This window comes from Homarus americanus, unplaced genomic scaffold, assembly GCF_018991925.1.
Source record: "Homarus americanus isolate GMGI-L3 unplaced genomic scaffold, GMGI_Hamer_2.0 scaffold59495, whole genome shotgun sequence".
Taxonomy (NCBI): domain Eukaryota; kingdom Metazoa; phylum Arthropoda; class Malacostraca; order Decapoda; family Nephropidae; genus Homarus; species Homarus americanus.
In genome coordinates, this window is record NW_024732415.1 from 474,114 (window position 1) to 500,133 (window position 26,020).

General features: G+C 43.4%; 1 protein-coding gene across 3 annotated transcripts in view; it reads left to right on the top strand.

Moving 5' to 3' along the window:
- The first annotated feature begins 3,455 nt into the window (after positions 1-3,455).
- Positions 3,456-26,020, top strand: part of LOC121868526 (transmembrane protease serine 9-like) — a 39,660-nt gene continuing 17,095 nt past the window's right edge. Inside the window, exons 1-2 of one of the 3 annotated variants that reach the window (XM_042369209.1) lie at positions 3,456-3,634; positions 7,567-8,295. In XM_042369209.1, coding sequence (XP_042225143.1) covers positions 8,176-8,295 — 120 coding nt within the window. In that variant the 5' untranslated portion in view covers positions 3,456-3,634; positions 7,567-8,175. The remainder of the gene's footprint in view (positions 3,635-7,566; positions 8,296-26,020) is intronic. The other 2 variants (XM_042369210.1, XM_042369211.1) reach the window with 2 other exon arrangements.

Genomic DNA, 26,020 nt, shown 5'->3' on the forward strand with positions numbered 1-26,020 from the left:
GTCACGGTGAGGGAGGAGGAGGGGGTCACGGTGAGGGAGGAGGAGGGGGTCGTGAGCGCCACTTAGTGACCTCGGCCCTGTGCCAAAATCATCAAAGAGGTCAGACGTGTGTGTGTGTGTGTGTGTGTGTGTGTGTGTGGACTTCTTACCTTCCATTCATAAACATATACAGTTAAAAATAATTGGAATATATATGTGCAGTAATGACCACACATACACATACACACACACACACACACACACACACACACACACACACACATACATATATGAGTTAATTTTAGCCCATGTGTGTGTGTGTGTGTACAGTATATGTACACTTAGCAGTACATGAAGGTAATGGCCAGCAAAGTGTACACAGGAAGGCTGGCAGTCAAGAATACCGCGCCAAAAACAACAACACGGCGTCTGGTGGAGTGAGTGAGTGAGGGTCGGGTCGGCTCCACAAAAATGGCCCATGTTAAAAAAAAATACCAAAAACGGGACGACACTACCATTCATTATTTCTGGCCAAAACTAACCAAAGTTTTTATCCTAACTTAACCATAAATAACTGTAGGGTTATTAAATTAGTAATTAGTAAATAAAATAATATTCACACTAATATTATCTTTTTGTTTTGAGTATTTTTTATTATAATTATTTTATGTTCGTAGAGTAGAATGTCAACAAAATCTCACTTTGTAAATAAACCGTAGAACTAAAGCTCATAATGGTTATCAGACAGATCAATGTCTCTGATGACCCCAACGTGACAAGGCCTCCTGGTGGAGATGTAGGCTATATAAAGGAGAGAAAAAATAAAGAAACATTGACACGGGTTAAAACTTTCTCTAGGTTGGAACTCAAGAGGCGAGAAAGTCGCCTGTACTCATGTGCTCAATGTGTTATCCACGACTGATCACAGATTGACGTATCGCTTCAATCTTTTATTATTAACAGCATATCTCACTTAACCTAACCTAACCTAACTTAACCACTACTTTCAGGACTATTAAGGGATCCCATATTCCAGGCAGTGTGGATTTCGTACACGGTACTGTACTCGACTCACTTCACTTCCTCAATGGTATAGTTAGATGCCTACTTACAGCTTTGTGTGGTGAAGGAGGTGATCAAGGTACGAACCAGCGATCCTTAGGAGAGGAAACGAGTGTTGTAGCTATTAATTCTCTTGTATATGGTTAGGTTAGGTTAGCTCAGATCAGGTCTGGTCAGGTTAGGTCAGGTTAGGCTAGAGTAGCTTAGATCTAGACTGTCTGCCATAAAAGTAAAACCAGTGCTTAAACAAATACGTTCGTGATATCTTTCCAACATAAGTCACACCAAGCGTCGGGTCCACCACTGCCGCCTACGATACCATCAGTTTCCTTCGGCTTATCCTTGACGAGTCTCCGTTTTCTCTGAGCGAATAATCAGCTGAGTTGCCAGTCCAGTCGAGTCACCTAATTAAGCATTCTAACCTCGTAGGTGAAGGCTGATAGCTGTCACCCCGGCACTGATCCCCCATCGTTCATTTTAGCGCTCGGGATGTCTCATTTGTGTGTGTGTGTGTGTGTGTGTGTGTGTGTGTGTGTGTGTGCGTGTGTGTGGATAAGCAGGAAGGTGTAGGTATATGCACCACCATGTCCTCACGCCTGACAACATCTATAACCAAGGGATGTCACCACCACCCTCTCCTCCTCCTCATCCTTCCACCCTGAGTCACCATCAACCATTACCTCCTCCGTCAGTAGAACTTATATCTTATGGTGAACAACACTATTAACCTGTAGAGAATTAGTACCTAGAGCGTGTTACCTGGCGTGTCGTGGGAGTACCTTGATATGGGCTTAAGACTCGTCTCTATGGTTGAAAAAGAAAGGTGAGGAAGATTGATTGGTTGATTGGTTGATTGGTTTGAGGTTTATAGTCAAAAGTTGTGATGGTTGTAGCTCCGGTTGTGGTTATGGAGATATATAACAGGAAATATAATTCACATGGATGTGTTTATAAACCTGAGAGAAAAATCATCAGTGTTGCTATGTTATGTCTCGTCAGGTTAACTGGTCCTCACCGTCCAGGACTTCCTTATGTCTAGGTTTGTATCATAGATGAAGGCCACTTTGGATGTGTTCAGTCTGGTCCCATCAACAAAAGGGGTGTGGTGGCTGGGTGGATAAAAGCATTCGCCTCCTGTCCTAAAGGTCGCTGGTTCCTTCCCGGGTTACTACTACCCCCCCACCTCTAACCTCCCACCCCTCCCCCTAGCTGTGAGTACCCGACAGTTCAGTTGGGGAAGTGAAGGCGGTCGAGTACAGTGCCGTTAACGCTGACTCCTTGTGTGGGTTGTGTCCTCACTGTTATGTCTCTAGGCGCATCATCACGTCTCCACCAACAAATCCTAAGTGGAGATAATCGACGAGTGGAGATAGTCTACTAGTGGAGATAGTCTACTAGTGGAGATAGTCTACTAGTGGAGATAGTCTACTAGTGGAGATATTCTACTAGTGGAGATAGTCTACTAGTGGAGATAGTCTACTAGTGGAGATAATCTACTAACCCCTTGTGTACTGGGTCCCCTCTGAGCTGTACTCCAAGCTTCGTCAATAAATTTGTTAAACTAAAAAACTTCTGAGCTGAATAAACACCATGTCCCAATATCATAAGTTCCTAAAACTCTGGTCAACACTTCTCTTAGTTACTGTACAGGATGGTTTAAACATCAGGTCTAAGGTGGCGTCGGTAACAAACATCTGATGCTCACTTGTTTTATAACCATACTATGAATGTCTTCAGTTACCATGTTAGATTATTTATTGCCTAAAATAATGTAAATAAATCACAGTCATTAATTCATTACGTTCTCGTGATTATATTGCAACATTGCACCTGGTAAAATGACACAGGTGTGGCTATAATGCACAGGTGACTACAGGTGAATCGATCAAGTATAATTATTTAGGTGAACCACTGACGTCCTCATTCCTACCTGCTTATACGGGAGTCATTTCTAAGCTTAGGTTAGCAACGGGAGTAATAGTGTGGATAACGATGATGGTAGAGGCAAAATTGTGGTAGGGGTAAGAGTTGGAATATTAGGCAGGGAGATGACGGGATGGGGGATAGTGGAAAAATGAGGACAGGGGGTAGTGGCAGGGGTAGTGGCAGGGGTAGTGGCGGGGAGATGGCAGGGGGCAGTGGCATGGAGAACAACAAAGGTATGGGCGGGTTGGGTAGAACAGGAACACGGGTAGTTGGGTGGGAAGTGGCTGGAGTAGGAAGAAGGATGATAGCTAAGATAAGGATAGAAGAAGTAGCAGAGGGGTAGTAGCAGGGGGTAGTGGTGGTGGTAGGAACAGAGACGGGGAGAGAGAGAGAGAGAGAGAGAGAGAGGAGAGAGAGAGAGAGAGAGAGGGTCAGTCAGCCTCAGTCTCTTATCTCCTCAGTCTGGTGGTGGCAGCCGTGCGTGGTGGAGGTGTGTGTGTACTACTGAGCTCCCGACAGTCAGACACACACGCGCACACACACACACATACATACATACACACACGTTCACTCTCGCTCATTCACACACATACAGCATCGCCAGTCCTATCGTGTGTTTGGCGGAGTGTGAATGAGAAATAGTGTGTGTGTGTTAAATCTGGACGTGGTGAGAAGTGTTTTTTTGTTTTGTTGAAGAAAAAAAAAACGAAAAACTCTACTTAATATGCAAACAATAACTGAGTGTTGACCAAAAACAAATGTAAACATACACTTGATATATGATAAACAACGTCCATTAAGATGAGTTTATAATCTTATATGGAAATAGACAATAATCTATAAACAGCGACTTAATACAATACAGAAATGAAGAGTAAATTTTGAGTTTAATAAGAAATCAGTGTTTAAAATGTGTGTTTGTATATATGTATATGTATTTGGGGGAGGAAGGGCATTTATCAGCACATTATATTATTTTTATACATATGATTCGTCTGAAAAATCATAGACATTTGTTGTTCATGACGAAAATAATACAAATCTGAATATTGGTTTTATATTTCTGGTAAAGTAATAACATTTGTGTATCGTGAGTAAAATATTTAAAAGTGAGGAGGAGAGAAGGAGTAGGAGGAAGAGTAAAAAAAAAAAGAGAGGGAGTAGGAGGAGGGAGGAGTAGGAGAAGGAGGATGAGAAGAAGAAGGAGGAGTAGGAAATAGGAGGAGAGAACGAGGAAGAGGAGAACAGGTTGGTGGGTGGGTTTGGGTAGGAAGAATCTTGTCTCACAACCTGGGGGTCATTTCACAGTTTCAAAGGTGACATGACTCTACTGTTGGAGCAAATACCTCACCTAACCTAACCTAACCTAACCTAAGCTAACCTAACCTCAGTGTTTAAAGTAGAGTCTCGGGTTAATTTTGACACCATGTTTGGCTATGTACCGGGAGGGAGAATTACAGGGAGAGAGAATTACAGGAGATTATTTAACGTACGTGTCTTGGGTTGAATCCTAAGCAGTACATTAGGATGAGTTGGGAGGGAGAGGGAGGGAGAGGGGAAAGGAGGTGAATGACCTACTAGTGTTGCCCGTTTGTCAGGTGGTGTGCAGGGTTTGCAAGGGTGTGGGGAGGTGGAGGTTTTGGGTGTGGTGTGGGACAGGACAGTGGGATGTGTGGTGAAATGTCAAGTCTGGAATAGTGTCAAGAATGGTGCCAGTATGGTGTCAGGTGAAGTGTCAAGTCTGGAATGGTGTTAGGCAAAGAGTCATGTGTCCAAAATGATGTCAGGAATAGTGTCAGGTGAAATGTCATGTCCAGAATGGTGTCAGGAATGATGTCAGATGAAGTGTCATGTCAGGAATGGTGTCAGGTGAAGCGTGAAGTCTGGAATGGTGTCAGGAATGATGTCAGATGAAGTGTCATGTCAGGAATGGTGTCAGGTGAAGCGTGAAGTCTGGAATGGTGTCAGGAATAGTGCCAGGTGAGAGGTAAGGTCATATGGGTTGTCAAGACGAGGTCAGAACATCACGGACCATAATTTCTGTCTGTCATTTAGGAGGGAATAATAATAATAATAATAATAATAATAATAATAATAATAATAATAATAATAATAATAATAATAATAATAATAATTGTACAAGAGCCTTATGAAGCACTATAATTTATCAGTAACAAGACAATTCAGGGTCAGCTCCAGTCTCCTCCTTCTCCTCCTCCTCCCCTCCTCCTCTGACCCTTCTCCTGACCCTGCTAAGCCCTCATCCTTCCTTCCTCAAACCTAATCCTATAAATACATCCCAGAACCTCACTTCCTGCTAGGTTAGGAAGGAATATAAGGCTACACAAACAGGCCTTGAGGTCGTGATTGCCTTGAGCTGGTGGTGGTGGTAGTGGAGGTAGTGGTAGTAGTGGTGGGGGTAGTGGTAGTAGTGGTAGTACAGTAGAGATAGTGGTGGAAGTAGTGGTGGTAGTACAGTGGTGGAAGTGGTGGGGTCCAACTCGATCTAGCTGGTCAGGTTGACATATCAAACAAGGCGGGGCCCAGCAACACGCCCTGAGGAACACAACAGGAAGTATCTATAATCCTTTACTCTCCAAGGTAAAGGTTATGGCAGACTTGTGTTGTTCATTTCCTATTGTTAACTTCATATACAGGATACAGCACAAGGACCAACACATATAAAGGCACAAACAAGAAAAGATACAGCTACAAATACAAACACAACAGCAAAAATAGAGTTACAGATATACAAGTGTAGATACAGCAATGGTAGAATTACAAGTACAGATATTTCAAGTTTATAATACTCAAGCAAGATCAATGTACATTAACACGTTAGTTTATTTTATACCTGAGGAAACACGTCACATCACTTGATATACAGACGGAGTGAAACAGTGTGACTTGTAATATTGGTTAATCTGCATGTTTGAGACCATCAACCTAGACACGTGTTTGGTGAAGCTATCGTCAACACAACAATCACACCCCGGAGTTAACGAGCTGTATGACTCACTGCCAAGGCCAAACTCCAAGATGACCAGACAACTTTATTAACTACACTGGCTAACCATTACCCCGGAACACTATCCACTAATTACTTAACATCCTGGTTACTGATTACTGCTCGGTAGATATACGGAAATTATGAAGAAATTTACTCAGTTTTATCCTGCCCGGAAATCGAGCCTAGGACCACACGGTTGGGAGTCGAGTATGCTAACCACTTCGCCACAGTATAGTTTTTGAGGATTCTTTTGTTTCTTATCAGGATAACAGGTGTAATTAATAGATGTGATCAACAGGTATAGTCAACAGGTGTAGTCAACAGGTGTAGTCAACAGGTGGAGGCACTTACTGGCAACACTCACTGAATAAACACCTGAATCTTACCTGACATTTACCCGGTGTCGATTGCACGGCTCCTACTACCCCGCAGCTAAGGTCTAACACAAAGCTAACCTGATATATTATGTTGTTATTGCCAGCAGCTGATAAACTAACAACCACTACAGCTGAGATATTCTACAGCTTTTAGATCGATTAGTGAGAAATGTTGTTGAATGTGAAGCGCCATTAATGTTGTTTACTTGTGAGTTGTTTGTGGAATCAAGACGAATGTAATATACTGTAAGACTCTTAGTAAAAATATTTAGTCATGAATACTTGTGATATGGTAGGTCAAAATATACAAACTTTCAAAATAATACAATACTTTTGTTGTAAATACTTTAAGTAGAATATGCTAAATTAAACAAACTTTCTGAGTAACACTATTTAATACTTTGGTTATGAGTAGTTTTGGCACAGTAGCTAAGAGTCTCTCATGGATGTCTTAATAACATTCTCTGATGGGTTAGATAGGAGCAGTTGTGTCAGTTGAGGCAGTGAATAATGAGGGAATGTCAGGGTGATAAGAGGTAAGATATATGAGAGTGTGTTGGGTCAAGTAGGTCGGGGTGAAGTGGAAGGAAGTAACACCTCACTTTGTCCTTGCAGGAAGCTGTCACTTGGTATATCACACAGCATCTAGCACCAGGCCATCTCTCTCTTACTGTGGTGGAAGGAGAGGAGTTTAATGTGAAGGAAATGAGGTGACAGGAGAGATACAGGGGAGAGACTAACAGGAAAGGAAGTTAATGTTGAAGATATCGTACTGTTTAATGCCTTTCCCAATTACAATACTTCCTTCATGCAGCCATTATAATAACAATAATAATACTTAATAATATATCTACTTCATATAACTATAATGTATAATAATCTGAATGTGTAGAAAACGATGTAAAAAGTCATAAAAAAATAATCATACGTCAGGCAGCAACTCACCGAGAGCCCCACCTAGTGAATGAAAACATCACTTACTCATGGGTGATGTTAGAATAGGTTTGTGACTCAGCTTAAAACTTTTATCTTACGATGTTTTGAGAATCACTTTTCCCTACTACTTGACCCATCCATTAATCTGATGTTTGAGTGTAAGTTCACGTCCTGATAAGTTAAAAGTTGTCTAAAATTATGTACTTTTATGATAATTACAAAAATATATGAAATAATGGAATATAATCTGATGTTGTAATATTTTTGCTTGTTTAGTGAGTGATTACAGGGTACTTGATTGGTACTAGGTACTGGTACTGGTACTCTGAGTGTCAAGAATCTTCCAGTTTTGTTACTTGGGCTGGTACCAGTTTTTTTTTAATGTGAAATTTTGGTACCAGGATTGAGATACCAGTATATGTGTGGATCTTTGGTACTTGGACAGTGATACCAAAACTTGAGAAGTATTGGTTTAGGTACAAGTACTAGTGGAAATCTTGGTACCTCGACAGTGAGGCTAACAGGAATACCATAATACCAGGTACTAAGGAAGTGGTACCGATACAATAGGTACTTTGTATAAAAACAGTGTTACCAAAACTAGAAAAAATTTAACCAAAACAGTGGTACCAAATCGACCATTCCCTGCCTTAAAAGCACCTGATTCTTACGACCACCACTTTTTCGGCCACTCAACCAGACAACCATCAGCAAACGTCTCACTTAACCACCATCTGGGCCACCGTCAACCACAAAGTTACCTTCTGTCGTGTTCCATCCAGTGTTGAAGAGATCTGGTGCTGGGTGAGCTGAGAGAGATCCTTGGGGGTCCTGAGAGAGCTGTGAGAGTTTAGTGTAAAAGAGAGGAGAGACGGGAACACGAAGATGAGGTTGTGGTTGGTGGTAGTTGGTGTGGTGGTGGTGGTAGGTGTGGTGCTGGTGGAAGAGGTGGAAGGAGGTCGACGATCTCCACGACACCGAAGACGACATCTTAAGAAAAAGACGGTGAGTACTTATTTTTTTATTTTATTTATTTATTTTTTTGCTACTGAATAAGATGAATGGGATATTTTTCTTATATTTTATTGTTTGTTTCAGCAGAAGGATTTTGTTAATTATTTTAGGATTTTAAGAAATATATACAAGAAAATACCAAACGAAGTCGAACGTTCACCGATACTACAAAAAAATCACCCCATAAAGTCGAAGTTTCACCAATGTTTACAAAAATCATCCCATAAAGTCGAAGTTTCACCAATGTTTACAAAAATCATCCCATAAAGTCGAAGTTTCACCAATGTTTACAAAAATCATCCAAAGTCGAAGTTTCACCAATGTTTACCAAATAATCGTAACAGAGAACAGACTGACTGACAGATAAAATAAATACTTGGCTTTATTATGTATGGTGAGAATTAAATTTAAAGATTATATTGTGTTAATCTATTTAAGTTGGTATTTTTAAGATCCAACTTCCTCTCTCTCTCTCTCTCTCATCACCTCCTCCTGCCCTTTTTACCATCTGCGTTTTTGTTGTTCTTCTCCTATTACACGCTTCCTCTACCGCATTCCTCACTATGTCCGGGTCGCCTAGATCTGTCAGTCTGTCTGTCTGTCTGTCTCTTTTCTTTATTGTATTTCCTTCTATGTCTCTCTACTATTTTTTCTTCCCGTTTGATTGATATACTAATGCTGTTGCGAAATATACATTAGATTGTATTAGTAGTGATGATGGTAGTGATGGTAGGTAGTGATGGTGGTAGTGATGGTGGTAGTGATGGTGGTAGTGATGGTGGTAGTGATGATGGTAGTGATGGTGCTAAAAGTATCGATTGTGGTAGTTGTGGTGGTAGAGCTATATGTATTAGTAATGGTAGTCGTTGTCACTACCACATCATCATCATCACATCATCATCATCAACATCGTCATCAACATCTCACATTGGTTCATCTTCACCTTGGCACCCTCCTCCCCCCCCACCCTCACCCCACCACACTACCGGAATGACCATCACACGTAATTCTCCAGCTAGCGCTTCTCTCCGTCACTTTTAATCGTCTCTAATTTCTCCTTTATTTACTCTTTTTCTATTTTTTCCTTCTTTTCATCATCACATTTTCCCTTTCGTCTTCTTTCTTTCTTTTCTTCTTGACCATTTTATCACCACCACCACACCACCACTACCACCACCACCACCACCACCACCACCACCACCACCACCACCACCACCACCACCACCACCACCAGGAATAAACACACACACACACAAACAGGTAAGACATGAACAGGTATACAAGCCATCATCATTAACACGTACACAAAGACAACTATATAATCTACTACCACTCCCATCAAGACAAACCCCAAAACCATCCTCACGCAAGAATACACACGTCAGTCAAGTCACATCTGGCAGAGTTTAATTAGCTTAACCCATAATACCTACAGGTGTGAGCGAGGTGTTTTATAGGTCGTGAATCATTAGTTTAATTAACAGGTAGGTTAGGTGATGGTGGATGGTGGTAGTTGTGGTAAATAATGGTGATAGTTATAGACACCACAAAATCATCACTACACACCCCCACACACCATCACCACCCCCACACACCATCACCACCCCCACACACCATCACCAGCCCCACACACCATCACCAGCCCCACACACCATCACCAGCCCCACACACACCATCACCACCCCACACACCATCTACACCCCAAACACCATCACCATCCCCTTTTTCATCACCAGGCCCACACCATCTGTACACACCATCACCAGCCCCACACACCATCACCAGCCCCACACACCATCACCAGCCCCACACACACATCACCACCCCACACACCATCACCACCACACATAATCACCACCACACACAGTACCACCCCACACACCATCACCAGCCCACACACCACATCACCATCCCCACACACCATCACCACCCCACACACCATCACCACCCCACACCATCACCAGCCCCACAAACCATCACCATCCCCACACACCATCACCACCCCCACACACACGATCCACCACCCCCACACACACATCACCAGTCCACACACCATCACCACCCCCACACACCATCACCATCCCACACACCATCACCATCCCCACACACCATCACCACCCCCACCATCACCACCCCCACACCATCACCACCCCCACACACCATCACCATCCCACACCATCACCATCCCCACACCATCACCATCCCCACACCATCACCATCCCCACCATCACCATCCCACACCATCACCACCCCACACACCATCCACCAATGATCCCACACACCATCACCACCCCACACACCATCACCATCCCCACACACCATCACCATCCCCACACACCATCACCATCCCCACACACCATCACCCAGACTTATCATGTAATCTAATTCCACAATAAAACTTTCTTAAGCAACTATAAGACATGACACTTCCTCACTATCATTAGGCACTTGGCACTATTATCTGCTCTCTCAAGTAGCCTAAACTCCTCACCCCCTCTGGCCTACGATCACACGGTCACACAGTTTACACCCCCCCCCTCTCCCCGGTCACGATCACACACACACACACACACACACACACACACACACACACACACACACACACACACATACACACACACACACACACACACACACACACACACACACACACACACACACACACACACACACACCCAGCGTGTTGTTTTCTGTATGTAGCCCCAGAGACGAAGTTCAAGAGTGAGAGGTCAAACATACTCAGAGGCTCACAGCTGGAGATAAGACGTTATAATTGGTAATAATTGGGTAATATATTTGGGTTCTTGGATGGTTCAAAGGTTTAATTTTTACTCTTAGTTTTAATGTAGATGGTGTAATTCATCTCACTGGTTCATTTTAGAGGTGCAATTGTTCGATTCTGATCAGAGGTTCAGTCTAAGATGTTCCTCGTCCACACGCCCATCTCTACACCCACATATCCTTCTTTACACCCACTTCTACACCCACATATCTTTCCTATCACCCTCTACACCCACTCCTACACCCACCTACCATCACACCCACATACCAGGCGCGGCGTCAGCTCAGGGACAACATGATCTCTCTACCACACCCACAACCACCAACCACTGTGACGGTGATGGTGGTGGTGGTGGTGGTGGTGGTAATGGTACTGATAGTGGTAGGGGTGTTAGGTTATGATGATAGGTGGTGGTAGGCGGTTACAGTAATATCAGATGGTGGTAAGTGATAGCATATGTTGGTAAATGGTGGTAGGTATAGGTAAATATTGACAAATGGTGGTAGATGGTGGTAGGTATAGGTAAATATTGACCAATGGTGGTAGATGGTGGTAGGTATAGGTAAATATTGACAAATGGTGGTAGATGGTGGTAGGTATAGGTAAATATTGACAAATGGTGGTAGATGGTGGTAGGTGTTAATAGATGGTGGTAAATGAGTGACACCAATAGCATCCTAACCTAACCTAACCTAACGTAACCTTGACCTTGTGACTAAATATAACACATTAAAATGAACTCAACTTACAGACAGACACAACCAACAACAACAACAACAACAGACATAAAAAAGACACCCCCCCACCACCCCAGCCAGCCAGATCGCTACGTGCCCCAGGGCTCAGTGCGGGGCATAAAAACGTGGTTATCTAGGGATTATAGTGTGTGTGTGTGTGTGTGTGTGTGTGTGTGTGCGGTGAAGGGTAGATTGTGTGTTTGTGTGTTTGTATGTATGTTTATATCTCTGTGTGTACGTGTGTGTGTGCGTATGTGTACATCGACATATGAGTTTTAGACTGTCTGTTTATGTAAGTTTTTCTCTATCATATGTCCCAGTAATTTATGAGCACATGTGTACACCAGTATTTAACTCACATCGGGTGTATGTATAGGGTATGTATGTACGTATACGTTTCTGTATACATAAATACATACATACATTTCTCAGTGATTTACATCGAGTATGTAATTAATTTTTTTCACTAATTACCAAAACAAATGATACTTCTATAGTTAAATTAATAAATAAACAAACAGTAATTATATAGTTTAATAAATCAACAAAGGAAAAAATATCTTATTGCTGCTGAATCTTGGGGCAATTTTCCTGCCAATTAGGTTGTCATCCCACTTTCGTATCTTAAGTGTGGTTGTAAATTAATTCTCTCGTCTCTAATTAGCGGGAGAATTAAATATAGGAACCTTTAATAATCTCTGTTGTGACTTGAGAGGAAAAAAATGGTGAGTCCTGAATGCCTTGTTATCATGTAGTTAGATATTTTGTTCTTTTTTTTATATATATATTTTGCAAAAGATTTTATCAATAGACACTAAGAGAGTTCAGGCTCTCATTTGACCCAACCATGTCAAGTGCTGTTGTTATTGTTGTTGTTGTTGTTTTTGTTGTTGTTGTTTTTGTTGTATCCATATTTTTCTGGTTAAATAAATTCTTTCAATATTATAATCAGTATCAACTAATATTTTTTTTTACCATGAATTATTAAGGTTAGGTTTGGTTAGGTCAGATTAGGTCACGTGGTCATAAAATATTAAAACTGACGTCCCCTGTAGTGAAGATATTAACAGAGATAAACTACTAACCCCTTGTGTACTGGGTCCCATCTCTACGTTTGTCAAATGAGAACTTCAAACCAACATGTAATTTCCTAATACTATGCAAGATCTGATACACGCCATGGCTAGAGTCACACGCTTCGCTGACCAAACACACTGCTACCACCCAAGCATCACATTTCTCTAAGATTCCTGACTTAAGAGGTTAAAATGTACTTATCTGGTTACATTAAACTAAAAAACATAGAGAGAGTCTGAGAACAGCATCAAATTTCTACTAAGACTCGACCTTAACTGGATATTCTCACTTAGCAACAGACCAAGATAGGAAAAAAAAAGTTTCGAAATATTCCCAAAATCCTACCTTAATTTTATCTTCTAATTGATACTAAGTGAATGTAATTAATTATCATTGAGTCTTCATATAATCTAAAGTTCATTAATTGTATCATACCTTATAGTTAATTAGTCAGGTTGTGTTTTCAGATCTTTATAAGGAAATTTAAATGTACGAATCATTTAGAATCTGTCCATTAGTTAGTGAAACACACTAAATTGACGATGCCTCCAGGTGAACTAATCTGATACGTCCTCACATCTTCAGTCAAGAGGAAAATTTGGACCTATTAACATTACAAAGACCTGGATAGTCTACCTACCTGTTCTACCCACCTGTTCTGTCCACCTGTTCCATCCACCTGTTCTACCCACCTGTTCTATCCACCTGTTCTATCCACCTGTTCTATCCACCTGTTCTACCCACCTGTTCTACCTGTTCTACCCACCTGTTCTACCTGTTCTACCTGTTTTTAGCTACTTCTACCAGACACTTGTATCTGTTACCTGTACCTGACATCTGTAAAAGGACACTTGTAACATACATTTTTACCAACACATCCGTAAAACACACCTCCACCAGCACACCTGTAAAACACACCTCCACCAACACACCTGTACCACACACCAGCACCAACACACCTCCACCAACACACCTGTACCACACACCAGCACCAACACACCTCCACCAACACACCTGTACCACACACCTGCCCCAGTTAGAGTACAATCATCCTCAACACCCGCCTACACCCGCCTACACCCGCCACCATAATAACACAGTAACAGGGACAGAAAAACCTGACTATACATGGAGCAAAAACATGGTAGTTGACCTTGTGTAGGTGGGTGTAGGAGGGTGTAGGTGGGTGTAGGAGGGTGTAGGTGGGTGTAGGTGGGTGTAGGTGGGTGTAGGAGGGTATAGGAGGGTGTAGGAGGGTGTAGGTGGGTGTAGGAGGGTATAGGAGGGTGTAGATGGGTGTAGGTGGGTGTAGGAGGGTATAGGAGGGTGTAGATGGGTGTAGGGTAGGAGGGTGTAGGAGGGTGTAGGTGTAGTGTATGGGAGGGTATAGGAGGGTGTAGGGTGTAGGTGGGTGTGGGTGTGGGGTGTAGGAGGGGTGTAGATGGGTGTGGGTGGGTGTGTGGGAGGGGGTGTAGGAGGGTGTAGATGGGTGTAGGTGGGTGTAGGAGGGTGTAGGTGGGTGTAGGTAGGTGTAGGTAGGTGTAGGTAGGACAGGTATCTTCCCCTTTCATAATAATAACACCAGGTAATTCATTAAAGGTTCCATAACAAAAGGTATTTGCTTACATCATTACCATACAACTCCCTCTCATCACGTAGGCTATGTATGCCAAGACCACAAAAAACAAGACCCAACACACAGGAGGGCCCGCATGTGTTCCCCTGTGACGGAGGCATTGATATAAAACGGTGTAATCTAAGGCACTTGGCAACTCAGGGCGGTCACGTGACATCCAACTCATAGCATCATAACAAGAAAGTCCACAAGATGACCCCTCCTCCACACACACACACACACACACCACATTAGGTCATGTTAGGTCATTTTGAGACACTTTGGGTCATCCTAATTCTCGATAAGGTTAACTTGGGTTGATATATATCATGCTGGTTTATCCTAGGTCACAGCGAATCATTTGAAGGTCACATTAACCACGAATACTCACATTACTTTTTGGACTACATAAAACGACACAGCTTCTTTGTTTGGGAAGAATTCAGGATAATGTTTTCACAAATTTACTAAAATACTTCAAAGGCTCCAGTGATCATGTGTTGGCGTTTAATGAAGTAATCAGGTCTAAAAAAAAGCTGCAGTTATCTCTCTAACAAAAAAATACTAATAAAGATTAATGTGATATCGTGAAACTTAGTCGTGTCGAAAACCCCCATCTCCTGGAGGTGCCACAGACGAAGGCATGGACGCAATATTATTCTATCTCTTCTACAAATGATTTTACTCACTGGGGATAAGGACAGATGGAGCTTTGGAAAGATCAGCTTGATGGCCAGTAGGAAGCTTTGAAACGGCCAGTAGGAAGCTTAAGATGGCCAGTAGGAACCTTGAGATGACCAGTAGGAAGCTCTCAGTACCACAAGGAGCATTCAGTACTTAGTTGTAAACTCTCTCTACCAATGGTGATTCTTCCTCATCAAGATGGGCTTCCTCCCACTGTGTTTGTTTGTGAAGCTCTGGAAGCGCTTGAGTGTGTTTGTTTGTGAAGCTCTGGAAGCGCTTGAGTGTGTTTGTTTGTGAAGGTCTGGAAGCGCTTGAGTGTGTTTGTTTGTGAAGCTCTGGAAGCGTTTGTTTTGAGTGTGTCATTCTGTTGGCTTTATCAGTGAACCTGGAAGTGTGAACCGCTACAAAATCTCTACCAATTTACTAGATGCTATGTAATGGATCAAGACTACAGGTAATACATTAAAATGCATTATATACAATACACTATACATATACAAGCCTACTGTAGTAAACCAACCCAATTGTCCCGTAATTACACAAGCACACACACACGCACACAATTATATAACACATGCAAGTTCACCCACATGATGACTTACGTACACACACACACACACACACACACACACACACACACACACACACACACACACACACACAATTATATACACATGCAAGCTTCCCCACGTGATGACACACACACACACACACACACACACACACACACACACACACACGGGAAGGGTATTCATGATAAGTGTGGAGAAGCAAATTATTTGAAAGTTGGTGACTAGGAGAAAGTTGTGTTTATTAGGTTGTAAACTTTGCCTCTTGAACTTGGTATTTTTTTATGGTGGAAATTGTCAGGGGATGGCGAGACAGACAGACAGACAGACAGACACTGTTGACAGGCGGCACCATGAGAGGACTAAAGGTACCTATTAAAATATCACATAACTAACTCTCACCTTCTCAAGTCTCACACATTCATAAGTCTTTCCTCACCCGTAAGTCTGAAGAGAGATAAAACAACTAGATAGGTGAGAGAAAACATCTAGCTAAGTGAGAGAAAACATCTAGCTAGGTGAGAGAAACATCTACCTAAGTAAGAGAAAACATTTAGGGAGAGAAAACGTCAATCGAAGGTAGAGTCTCATATGTTATTTTATTTACAATTTTAGGAGAAATTTTAAACTATGGCTCTCTGAGAATCCATCTTTATGTCGTAGTTGTATTGAAATAGTAAAATACGTTCAATTATCCCCCATTTAAAGGCTAGTTCCGACTTACGAACATCTGAGAATTCGTTTTTTATGTCGTCAGCTCAAGCACATCCAGTTATATGACTCCTGTTGCAGCACCAATTATTGTAGAGGAGAGAAAAATCCCACGTAGGAAACTTTCAGGGCCATGAGGAGTGACTGTGGGCCCCGAGGAGTGATTGAGGGCCCCGGGGAGTGACTGAGGGACCTGAAGAATGACTGAGGGCCATGAGGAGTGATTGAGGGCCCCGGGAAGTGACTGAGGGCCCTGAGGAGTGACTGACGGCCCCGGCGAGTGACCGGCGTCCCCGAGGAGTGACTGAGGGCCCCGGGGAGTGACCAAGCGCCCCGGGGAGTGACTGAGGGCCTGGGAGTGACTGGCTTAGACACTAATAATATATTACTCACTCCTCCGGTACATCACATTCGTTTCACTTAATTTATGAAAGAATAAACTCTAACTATTCCTCACTTATAGCCACCAAGATATATAAAGACATATTCATATATATATAATATCAGCTACTGGGCTGCCCTTGGGGAACCTTAACTCAAGAGAGAAACAACCACAGTAAACACAACATCTAAAGTCGACATTCAACCTCTTTGTTTACTTAAGAACTCCACAAAACATCGACTTCAGTATCAGTGTTGTGAGATACGAGACATGAGGACTTGAATGGCTATAAACTAAGATCCTTTTTATGGCTGTATATTATCGTAAAGTTATTTGAAGTCTATTTAAATTTCAATTAAGTCTCTTCATCTTAGGAACTAGTATTTAGAAGATCAATATAAGTTCTGAGTGAGTTATTGGGGTGAGATGTTATGGTTGTCGGGGTGAGGGTGAATGGTGGTTGATGAAGCTGTTGTCTTGATGTTTTGATTTGAGGTATTTGTTGTTTTCCTTGAATTGTTTATTATTTTGTGTTTATGATCTCTACTACTACTACGACTACTACTACTACTACTACTACGACTACTACTACTACTACTACTACGACTACTACTACTACTACGACTACTACTACTACTACTATTTACTACACCTACCAACCCCCACTGCCACCTACCATTCCCCACGAGCACCTACCAGCACCACGACCTCCCCCACTGCCACCTACCATTCCCCACGAGCACCTACCAGCACCACGACCTCCCCCACTACCACCTACCAGCATCACCACCCCTATTAACCACCCCACTACCACCACTAAGTCGCTGCCGCTGCCACAAGGACGTCTCTGACTCCCTGTGGTGGTGGTGAAGGTGAGAACACCCCAGGTAGACTGAGTGATGGTGGTGGTAGTAGTGATGGCGGTGGTGATGATGGTGGTGGTAATGGTAGGAGTGGTGGTAGTGAGGTGATGATGGTAATGGTGGTAATAATGGTAATGGAGTAGTAATGGTGATCATGGTGATAGTGGTAGTGGTGGTAGTAGTAATGGCGCCCACGAACCAGAACTCAAGACTCCAAGCAGGCAACACTTCATGGTTCACAAATACATTGTCTTAGGCGTGTAGTCCCATCTTAATGAAGGCAATGGTGTCTAGTTACGTCAGAGAGGGAGGGACTTAAATAATATACCTTTGAGAATCTACCTTTGTCTTACGAGATTATTTACTTTCTTTTATGGGAATTAGTTGATTTAGTTACGAGGATTTTTCAACTTACGTGTCTCTGAGAATCTGTCTTGTGTATATGGTTAAAGATTCTTAGCTTATTGTCGTTTTTGCTTCACTGGTTTGGGTTAAAAAAAATATTCGACCAAGGTGATTTTGAGACCTGTGGGGCGAACGAGTGGGGTGGATGAGTGAAGTGGATGGGTGGGATGGATGAGTGGGGTGGACGAGTGGGATGGACGAGTGGGGTGGATGGGTGGGATGGATGAGTGGGGTGGACGAGTGGGGTGGATGGGTGGGGTGGACGAGTGGGGTGGACGAGTGGTGACGGACGAGTGACGAAAGACAAGTGGTGGCCTGACGAGTGGCGACAAAGGACCTCATTACAATTATCATCATGCAGGGGTTGTGACCGACTCCTCCAGTCTGCCTGCCAGGGAGTCGCCAACCACTATTCCACCCTTGTCAAGGTCTCTACCACACCACCACTACCACACAACCACACCACCACTACCACACCACCACTAACCACACCAACACCACTAATACCCCCTACCACAAGCACTCACGACCACACCATTAATTAACCACCTGTATAAACCTAAATCAAGAACAAACCTTAACAACTAAAACCCAACAACAACAAGCAGGAAACCAAAACACGTTCCATACTCGTTATATACTTGGAAAACACTGTGGATTATACTATACGCGTTCCTTCCTCGATGTGGATTCGAACCCATGACCAATAGAATGCCAAGACTAATATGATAACCACTCCTCCACACGCAAGTCTTCAATTACTACCTTCTGAAGACAGGTAAACGGTGTAAGGGAAATCCCCCCAGATAGTTCTTGCTCGTCTAGGAGTTGAGGTGTCGAGGTGTCTGTCTCCTGCCTTATAGTACGACCCTGTGATTCGAGAACGATCTATACGACCCCATATGACCCAAACACGATCTTATCACGACCCTACGACCTTATCATGACCCTATCACGACCCTATTACGACCCCATATGACCCAAACACGATCTTTTCACGATCCTACGACCACATCACGACTACATCACGAACCTCATCATGACCCTATCACGACCCCAAAACTCCATCACAATAAACACACACACACACACACACACACACACACACACACACAGCATCACCCGGGTATAAGAGGAACCACTACAGGAAGAGTGTCGCCTCACGGTGGTGGTAAAATGTGGACTTGAACTTTTCATGGCGTTCAGTTTTTCTTACGTTGAGGATAGCGCCAATAAGCCACCAGTACCGTGTGTGTGTGCGTGTGCGTGTGAGTGTTGTGCGTGTGAGTGTGTGTGTGTGTGTGTGTGAGTGTGTTGCATTGAAGGAGGTGCTGGTGGTGTGGTGGTAGTGGTAGTAGTGGTGATGGTGACAGTAATGATGGTGGTGGTGGTGGTGGTAGTAATGATGGTGGTGATAGTGGTGGTGGTAGTAGTAATAATGGTGGTGATAGTGGTGGTGGTAATAGTGGTGGTGATGACGTCATTAGATGTTGGGACGCCTGTATAATCATTCACAAGTGTTGGAGTCGTGTAACTCAGCAAGGAGGAGGAGGTACTGTGTGTGTGTGTGTGTGTGTGAGTATCATACACCACTGCTGACTTGTGTACATGGCTTCCTGGATGTGTGTAACCGGAGAGTGTAGTCGTGTGTGTGTGTGTGGCCTAAGCCTTTACTTACACAGTTTCAACATCGTCTATACCTTCTCTCTATAATCTATACACTATATAAAACACTATATTAGCCATCTCTATTTGTATTAATGATAATCTTACACTCTATCAACAATTATACTCCTGATATCATAATTTGCATTTACATACAATTTACAGATTATTCCGTTATTCACCTTACTACTGTATATAAGTCGGCTATAATTCCACAGTGTTTAAATTTGTATAAAATTACATATTTACGTTTCTATACATATCATACGTAAATTTGATTAACAAAGAAGAAAATATCAAATGTTTTTTATTGTTAATATCACCGTGAATTTTGATCTTATTTTCCAACTGACATATCGTTAGTTTCTCTAAAAAAAATCCACCCGAACTTTATACTTGACTTCCTACTTATTAAAAACCACATAACTCCTTAAATAACTTACTAATACCTTTATAAAATTTACTATTATCTTTCCAAACTCCAGATCAACGTTTAAAATCAATATTACCCCCAAAAATGTAATTCTGACTTCATCTTTCCGTCTGTAAACAAAGGTTCCAATAATGCACGTTGATTTCCTGCGTATAAATGATCACAATGTTGAATCTGTACCCCGTCACCAGGGAGAGGAAGTGACCTATTGGTTAGAGCATCAATTGGTGAAAGGTCAAAGGTGAAGGTCAAAGAGTCTGACAAATAAAATGTTTTGTTTATTCGTAGACGAGTATTGTTGTCATAGTAACCAAAGCTTAATGGGGCACTGAAAATAAGCTTTATACATTAACTATGCTTTATAAATGAATTAAGCTTTTATACATTACCCAAGCATCATACATTACCAAGCTTCCTACATTCATTACCCAAGCTTTATGCAATACCAAGTCTTATACATTAACCAAGCTTTACACATTAATCAAGCTCCATACATCATCAAGCTTTATACATCCCTAAGCTTTACCCAAGCTTCATACCACGTGACCTGGTAACAATATGACCTGGTGACAGAGAGAAGGTGTTAAGACCTGTATCCCAGGAGGTCGACGACCCGAGACCTGTGTGTATACTAACGATGTTTAGTAGGTTAGGTTAGGTGAGGTTAGGTTAGGTTAGGTTAGGTTAGGCTAGGTGGGGTTAGGTTAGGTTAGGCTAGGTGGGGTTAGGTTAGGTTAGGCTAGGTGAGGTTAGGTTAGGTTAGGTTAGGTTTACACAAAGAAAAATGAAGTTATACTTGTTGCCAGGAAGGAACAATAAGCTCCTTGTTTAGTTAGTTCCTTGTTACTTCAGCGGGTCACTTATTTTTTTGGGTGTGTGTGTGTGTTCCTCATTCCCACTTCCTCCCCTTCACCTACACCACCACTATAACCCCTTCACAGTTACCCTATTCCATCATACTAAATAGGGATAATTGTGATGAGGTGAGATTGGTGCCTATTATAATCAGGATTCATCACCATTAACACTAATCAGATATATTAGGAATGCCCCCAATCCTTCTAGTTAAATCAAATAAGATTGGAAAAGATTAGAAATAGGATGAAATCAGATCAGGTCTCGTCGTGATTGGACACTCAATCATTCACACAAGGTTAATCTAACCAATCACCAGCAAGTCACTACTCTAATACGTTACCTGTAGCCAATTAACCTCCCTTCACCTGCTACCTATAACACATTACCTATAGCCAATTAGCCCTCCCTCACCTGCTTCCTATAACACGTCACCTGTAATCAATTAGCCCTCCCTTCACCTACTACCTATAACGTCACCTGTAGCCAATTAACCCTGCCTTCACCTGTCCCCTATAACACGTCACCAGGTAGCCCCTCTCCTCCCCCCTCCCCTCCCCCTCCCCCTCTCCCCTCTGGGTGGTGACGTGACTAAAGCCAACTGCCTCAGTAGGTCGGCCCCCTCACGCCCATCAAGATGCTTACCTTTATACCCAATGGGATTTTATTGTAGGTAAGAAATAGGTTTAGATTGGTCGTATATTATCTAGGGGGATTTTTATAATAGGTGGTAATTTGTCCAGAGGGATTTTATCATTAGTCAGATTTAGATAAGCCGTATTTTGTCCAGGGGGGATTTTGTCCAGGGGGGGATTTTGTCCAGAGGGGGATTTTGTCCAATTATTCGTCATGTGGTATTTTGGTCATCGGAATTTGTGCTCAAGTCTTTTGGGTGTCACGTCTTGGTTTCCTCATCAGTGTCACCGGGAGGCTGGTTGGTACCCTCTCCTTCCCACTCCTCTCCCCTCTCCTCTCCTCTCTCCTACTCTCCTTCCCACTCCTACACCCTCTCCTACTCTCCTCTCCTCTGCCCCCTCCCATCTCCTTCACCCCTCTCCTACACCCCTCTCCCCTATCCTACTCCCCTCTCCTTTCATCCTGTCGCATCTCCTCCCCCACTCCTCTCCCCTCTCTCTCCTCTCCTCCCCTCTCCTCTACCTCTCTCATATCCCTCTCCTATAGTTCCTTGCGCTACTTAATTCTCAATTGCATTTCCCACAACACATCAACACAGTGACTGAGAGAGCCAGAGATCACGTCAGTCTCATCCTTCTCAGAACCTCGTGAGCAAACCCGCCTCTTCCCTCAACCAAAGATAATAAATACAACCATCACATTACAACGAAAACATAAGGTGATCTTGATAACATTTCTGGACTCTGTTGTAATAACTTAGAAATTATATATACACACTAAGTCTACTGTTTCATGTCTGGTCGTTTGAGAATCTGATGCCTTGATGTTGCCGTTGAGATGATTCATTTTTATCCTCACTTAAGATGTCTAGATGACGAAACTTTATGAATCCGTCTTTGAGTTGTAACTTCAAGGGATAGGGTACTTGTTTTTTATCTGGAAGTCATTTAAAAGGTGTAAATTAACGTAGATATTTTGAGAATTCGAGACTTGGGGGATTATTTACGAGATGATCTTAGTATAGGGATTAGATTGATTTTCACAGAGGTATAATATAATAATTGACCCGTATATGGATATTTTATAGATATATTGTATTGTTCGTGAAGGGGATGTCCGTGTGTGTGTATCCACATAGTCCTGCACGTACACTAAGTCACTGACCCCTCCTCGCCTTTCTTTTATTGGTTGTGATCTATGACGTCAAAATTCCGCATTCCTCTTATTGGTCGTGATCTATGACGTCAAAATCCCCGCATTCCTCTTATTGGTCTTGTTCTACTGACGTAAAAACCTCGATTTCCTCTTACTGGTTGACACCGAAGACACTCGTGACGTCAGACTAAATAAACTTCCTCTAAATGGATGACACCTCAGCCAGCCACCAATGACGTAACATTATTGGTCATGGCTCGAGGGTCTGACGTCATAGAGATTAGTAGTGGTATCAGATTTAATAACTTTTGTTTTACTGTCAATATTCTCGGTATCAATTAACAATAGTAACATATACTGTTACTCGGTATAGCACGAGTGAGTGAGGGTATTACTCACACAAACACACACACACACGCGGAGGAGGAAGAGGAAGAAGGGCGGAAGAGGAGGAGAGAGGAAGAGGAAAAGCGGAAGAGGAGAGGGAGAAAGGGCAGGAGGAAGGACGGAAGAGGAGGAAGAGGAAAAGGGGGAGGAGGAAGAGGGAGAGCTGAAGAGGAGGAGGAAGAGGGAGAGTGGAGGAGGAGGAAGAGGAAGGGCGGGGGCGTGTAAGTCAGCTCAGATGACCTTCCTTACCTATACAACTTGCTTCTTCCTGGACCAAACAAAGCCAGTGGTCAATCTCTCTCTCTTTATCAACTTGTTACTTCATCCACTCGTTCACAGCAAAAGATAAAAACAGAATCTCTTACAAGGATTGAAGGCAATATAACCCAATGTGTCTTGGCATTAACATATGTCAGAATGAACACGTTAACTGCCCCTGTGTGTGTGTGTGTGTGTGTGTGTGTGTGTGACAGTCACGCATACACCAGCTGCCTACATCCACTTATCCATCATTATCCATTTATTCTATGATTCTCTTTCATTCTTCTTTCACATATATATAAATAAAGAGAAAGAGAGAGACAGAGAGAGACAGACAGAGAGACGGGGAAACACACAGACAGGCAGAGAGACGGGGAAACACACAGACAGACAGACAGAGAGACGGGAAATACACAGACAGACAGACAGAGAGACGGGAAAACACACAGACAGACAGACAGACGGGGGAAACACACACAGACAGACAGACAGAGAGACGGGGAAACACACAGACAGACAGACAAGCAGAGAGACGGGGGAACACACAGACACACAGACAGACGGGGGAAACACACAGACAGACAGACAGAGAGACGGAAAACACACAGACAGACAGACAAGGTGAGAGACGGGGAAACACGCACAGGACAGGATGCAGGACAGGATGGAAACACAGACAGACAGACAGAGACGGAAACACACAGACAGACAGACAGACGGGGAACACACAGACAGACAGATACAGAGACGGGGAAACACACAGACAGGCAGAGAGACGGGGAAACACACAGACAGACAGAAAGGCAGAGAGACGGGGAACACACAGACACACAGACAGACAGAGAGGCAGAGAGACGGGGAAACACACAGACAGACAGAGAGACGGGGAAACACACAGACAGACATTCAGATCAAAGAGGAGACTAACAGGTTAACTTGATGTAAACACACACTTGAATCATGTCTTGTTACACTCAAGAGGCCAGTTTGAAGGTTTTATACATACATACATACATGCTTGCATACGTACATACAGCTAGAGTTACCCAATGCTATCCCCATAAGCCAGCTAGTGTACCCAATGCTGTCTCCATAAGCCAGCTAGTGTACCCAATGCTGTCCCCATAAGCCAGCTAGTGTACCCAATGCTGTCCCCATAAGCCAGCTACTGTACCCAATGCTGTCCCCATAAGCCAGCTAGTGTACCCAATGCTGTCCCCATAAGCCAGTTAGTGTACCCAATGCTGTCTCCATAAGCCAGCTAGTGTGCCCAATGCTGTCCCCATAAGCAGTTAGTACCCAATGCTGTCCCCATAAGCCAGTTAGTGTACCCAATGCTGTTCCATAAGCAGTTAGTGTACCCAATGTCCAAGCCAGCTAGTGTACAAATGCTGTCCCCATAGCCAGTTAGTGTACCAATGCTGTCCCCATAAGCCAGCTAGTACCCAATGCTGTCCCCATAAGCCAGTTAGTACCCAATGCTGTCCCCATAAGCCAGCTAGTGTGCCCAATGTTGTCCCCATAAGCCAGCTAGTGTGCCCACGTTGTCTCCATAAGCCAGCTAGTACCATGCTGTCCCCATAAGCCAGCTAGTGTACCCATGCTGTCCCCATAGCCAGCGGTACCAATGCTGTCCCCATAAGCCAGCTAGTGTACCCAATGCTGTCCCCATAGCCAGTTAGTGTACCCAATGCTGTCCCCATAAGCCAGCTAGTGTACCCAATGCTGTCTCCAAGCCAGTTAGTGTACCCAATGCTGTCCCCATAAGCCAGCTAGTGTACCCAATGCTGTCCCCATAAGTCAGTTAGTGTACCCAATGCTGTCCCCATAAGCCAGTTAGTGTACCCAATGCTGTCCCCATAAGCCAGTTAGTGTACCCAATGCTGTCCCCATAAGCCAGTTAGTGTACCCAATGCTGTCCCCATAAGCCAGCTAGTGTACCCATGCTGTCCCATAAGCCAGTTAGTGTACCCAATGCTGTCCCCATAAGCCAGTTAGTGTCTGCTGTCCCCATAAGAATAATGTTTCTTCAGTTAATAGGATATGAAGGAACATTTAGTACCATTCTCACTATTCTCGACTGTACTCTCTCGCCACATAGACACCATACATGTATCTCTACGATACTCTACCATTATTTCTAGCCTAACTACCATTACCATTAACGTACAATAGTCGTTGGGTGATACTCTAATGAGGGTCGTGGGGAAGGGGTCGTGAGGGTCGAGGGGAAGGTCGAGAAGGGTCGGGGAAGGTCGGGGAAGGTCGGGGGAAGGGTCGGGGGAAGGTTGTGGGGAAGGGGTCGGGGAAGGGGTCGGGGAAGGTCGAAGGGTCAAGGGGCCGGGGAAGGGGTCGGGGGAAGGGGTCGGAAGGGTCGGGGAAGGGGTTGTGGGGGAAGGGGCCGGGAAGGGGCCGGGAAGGGTCGTGGGAAGGGGTCGGGGAAGGGGTCGTGGGGGAAGGGGTCGGGGAAGGGTCAGGGGGAAGGGGTCGGGGAAGGGG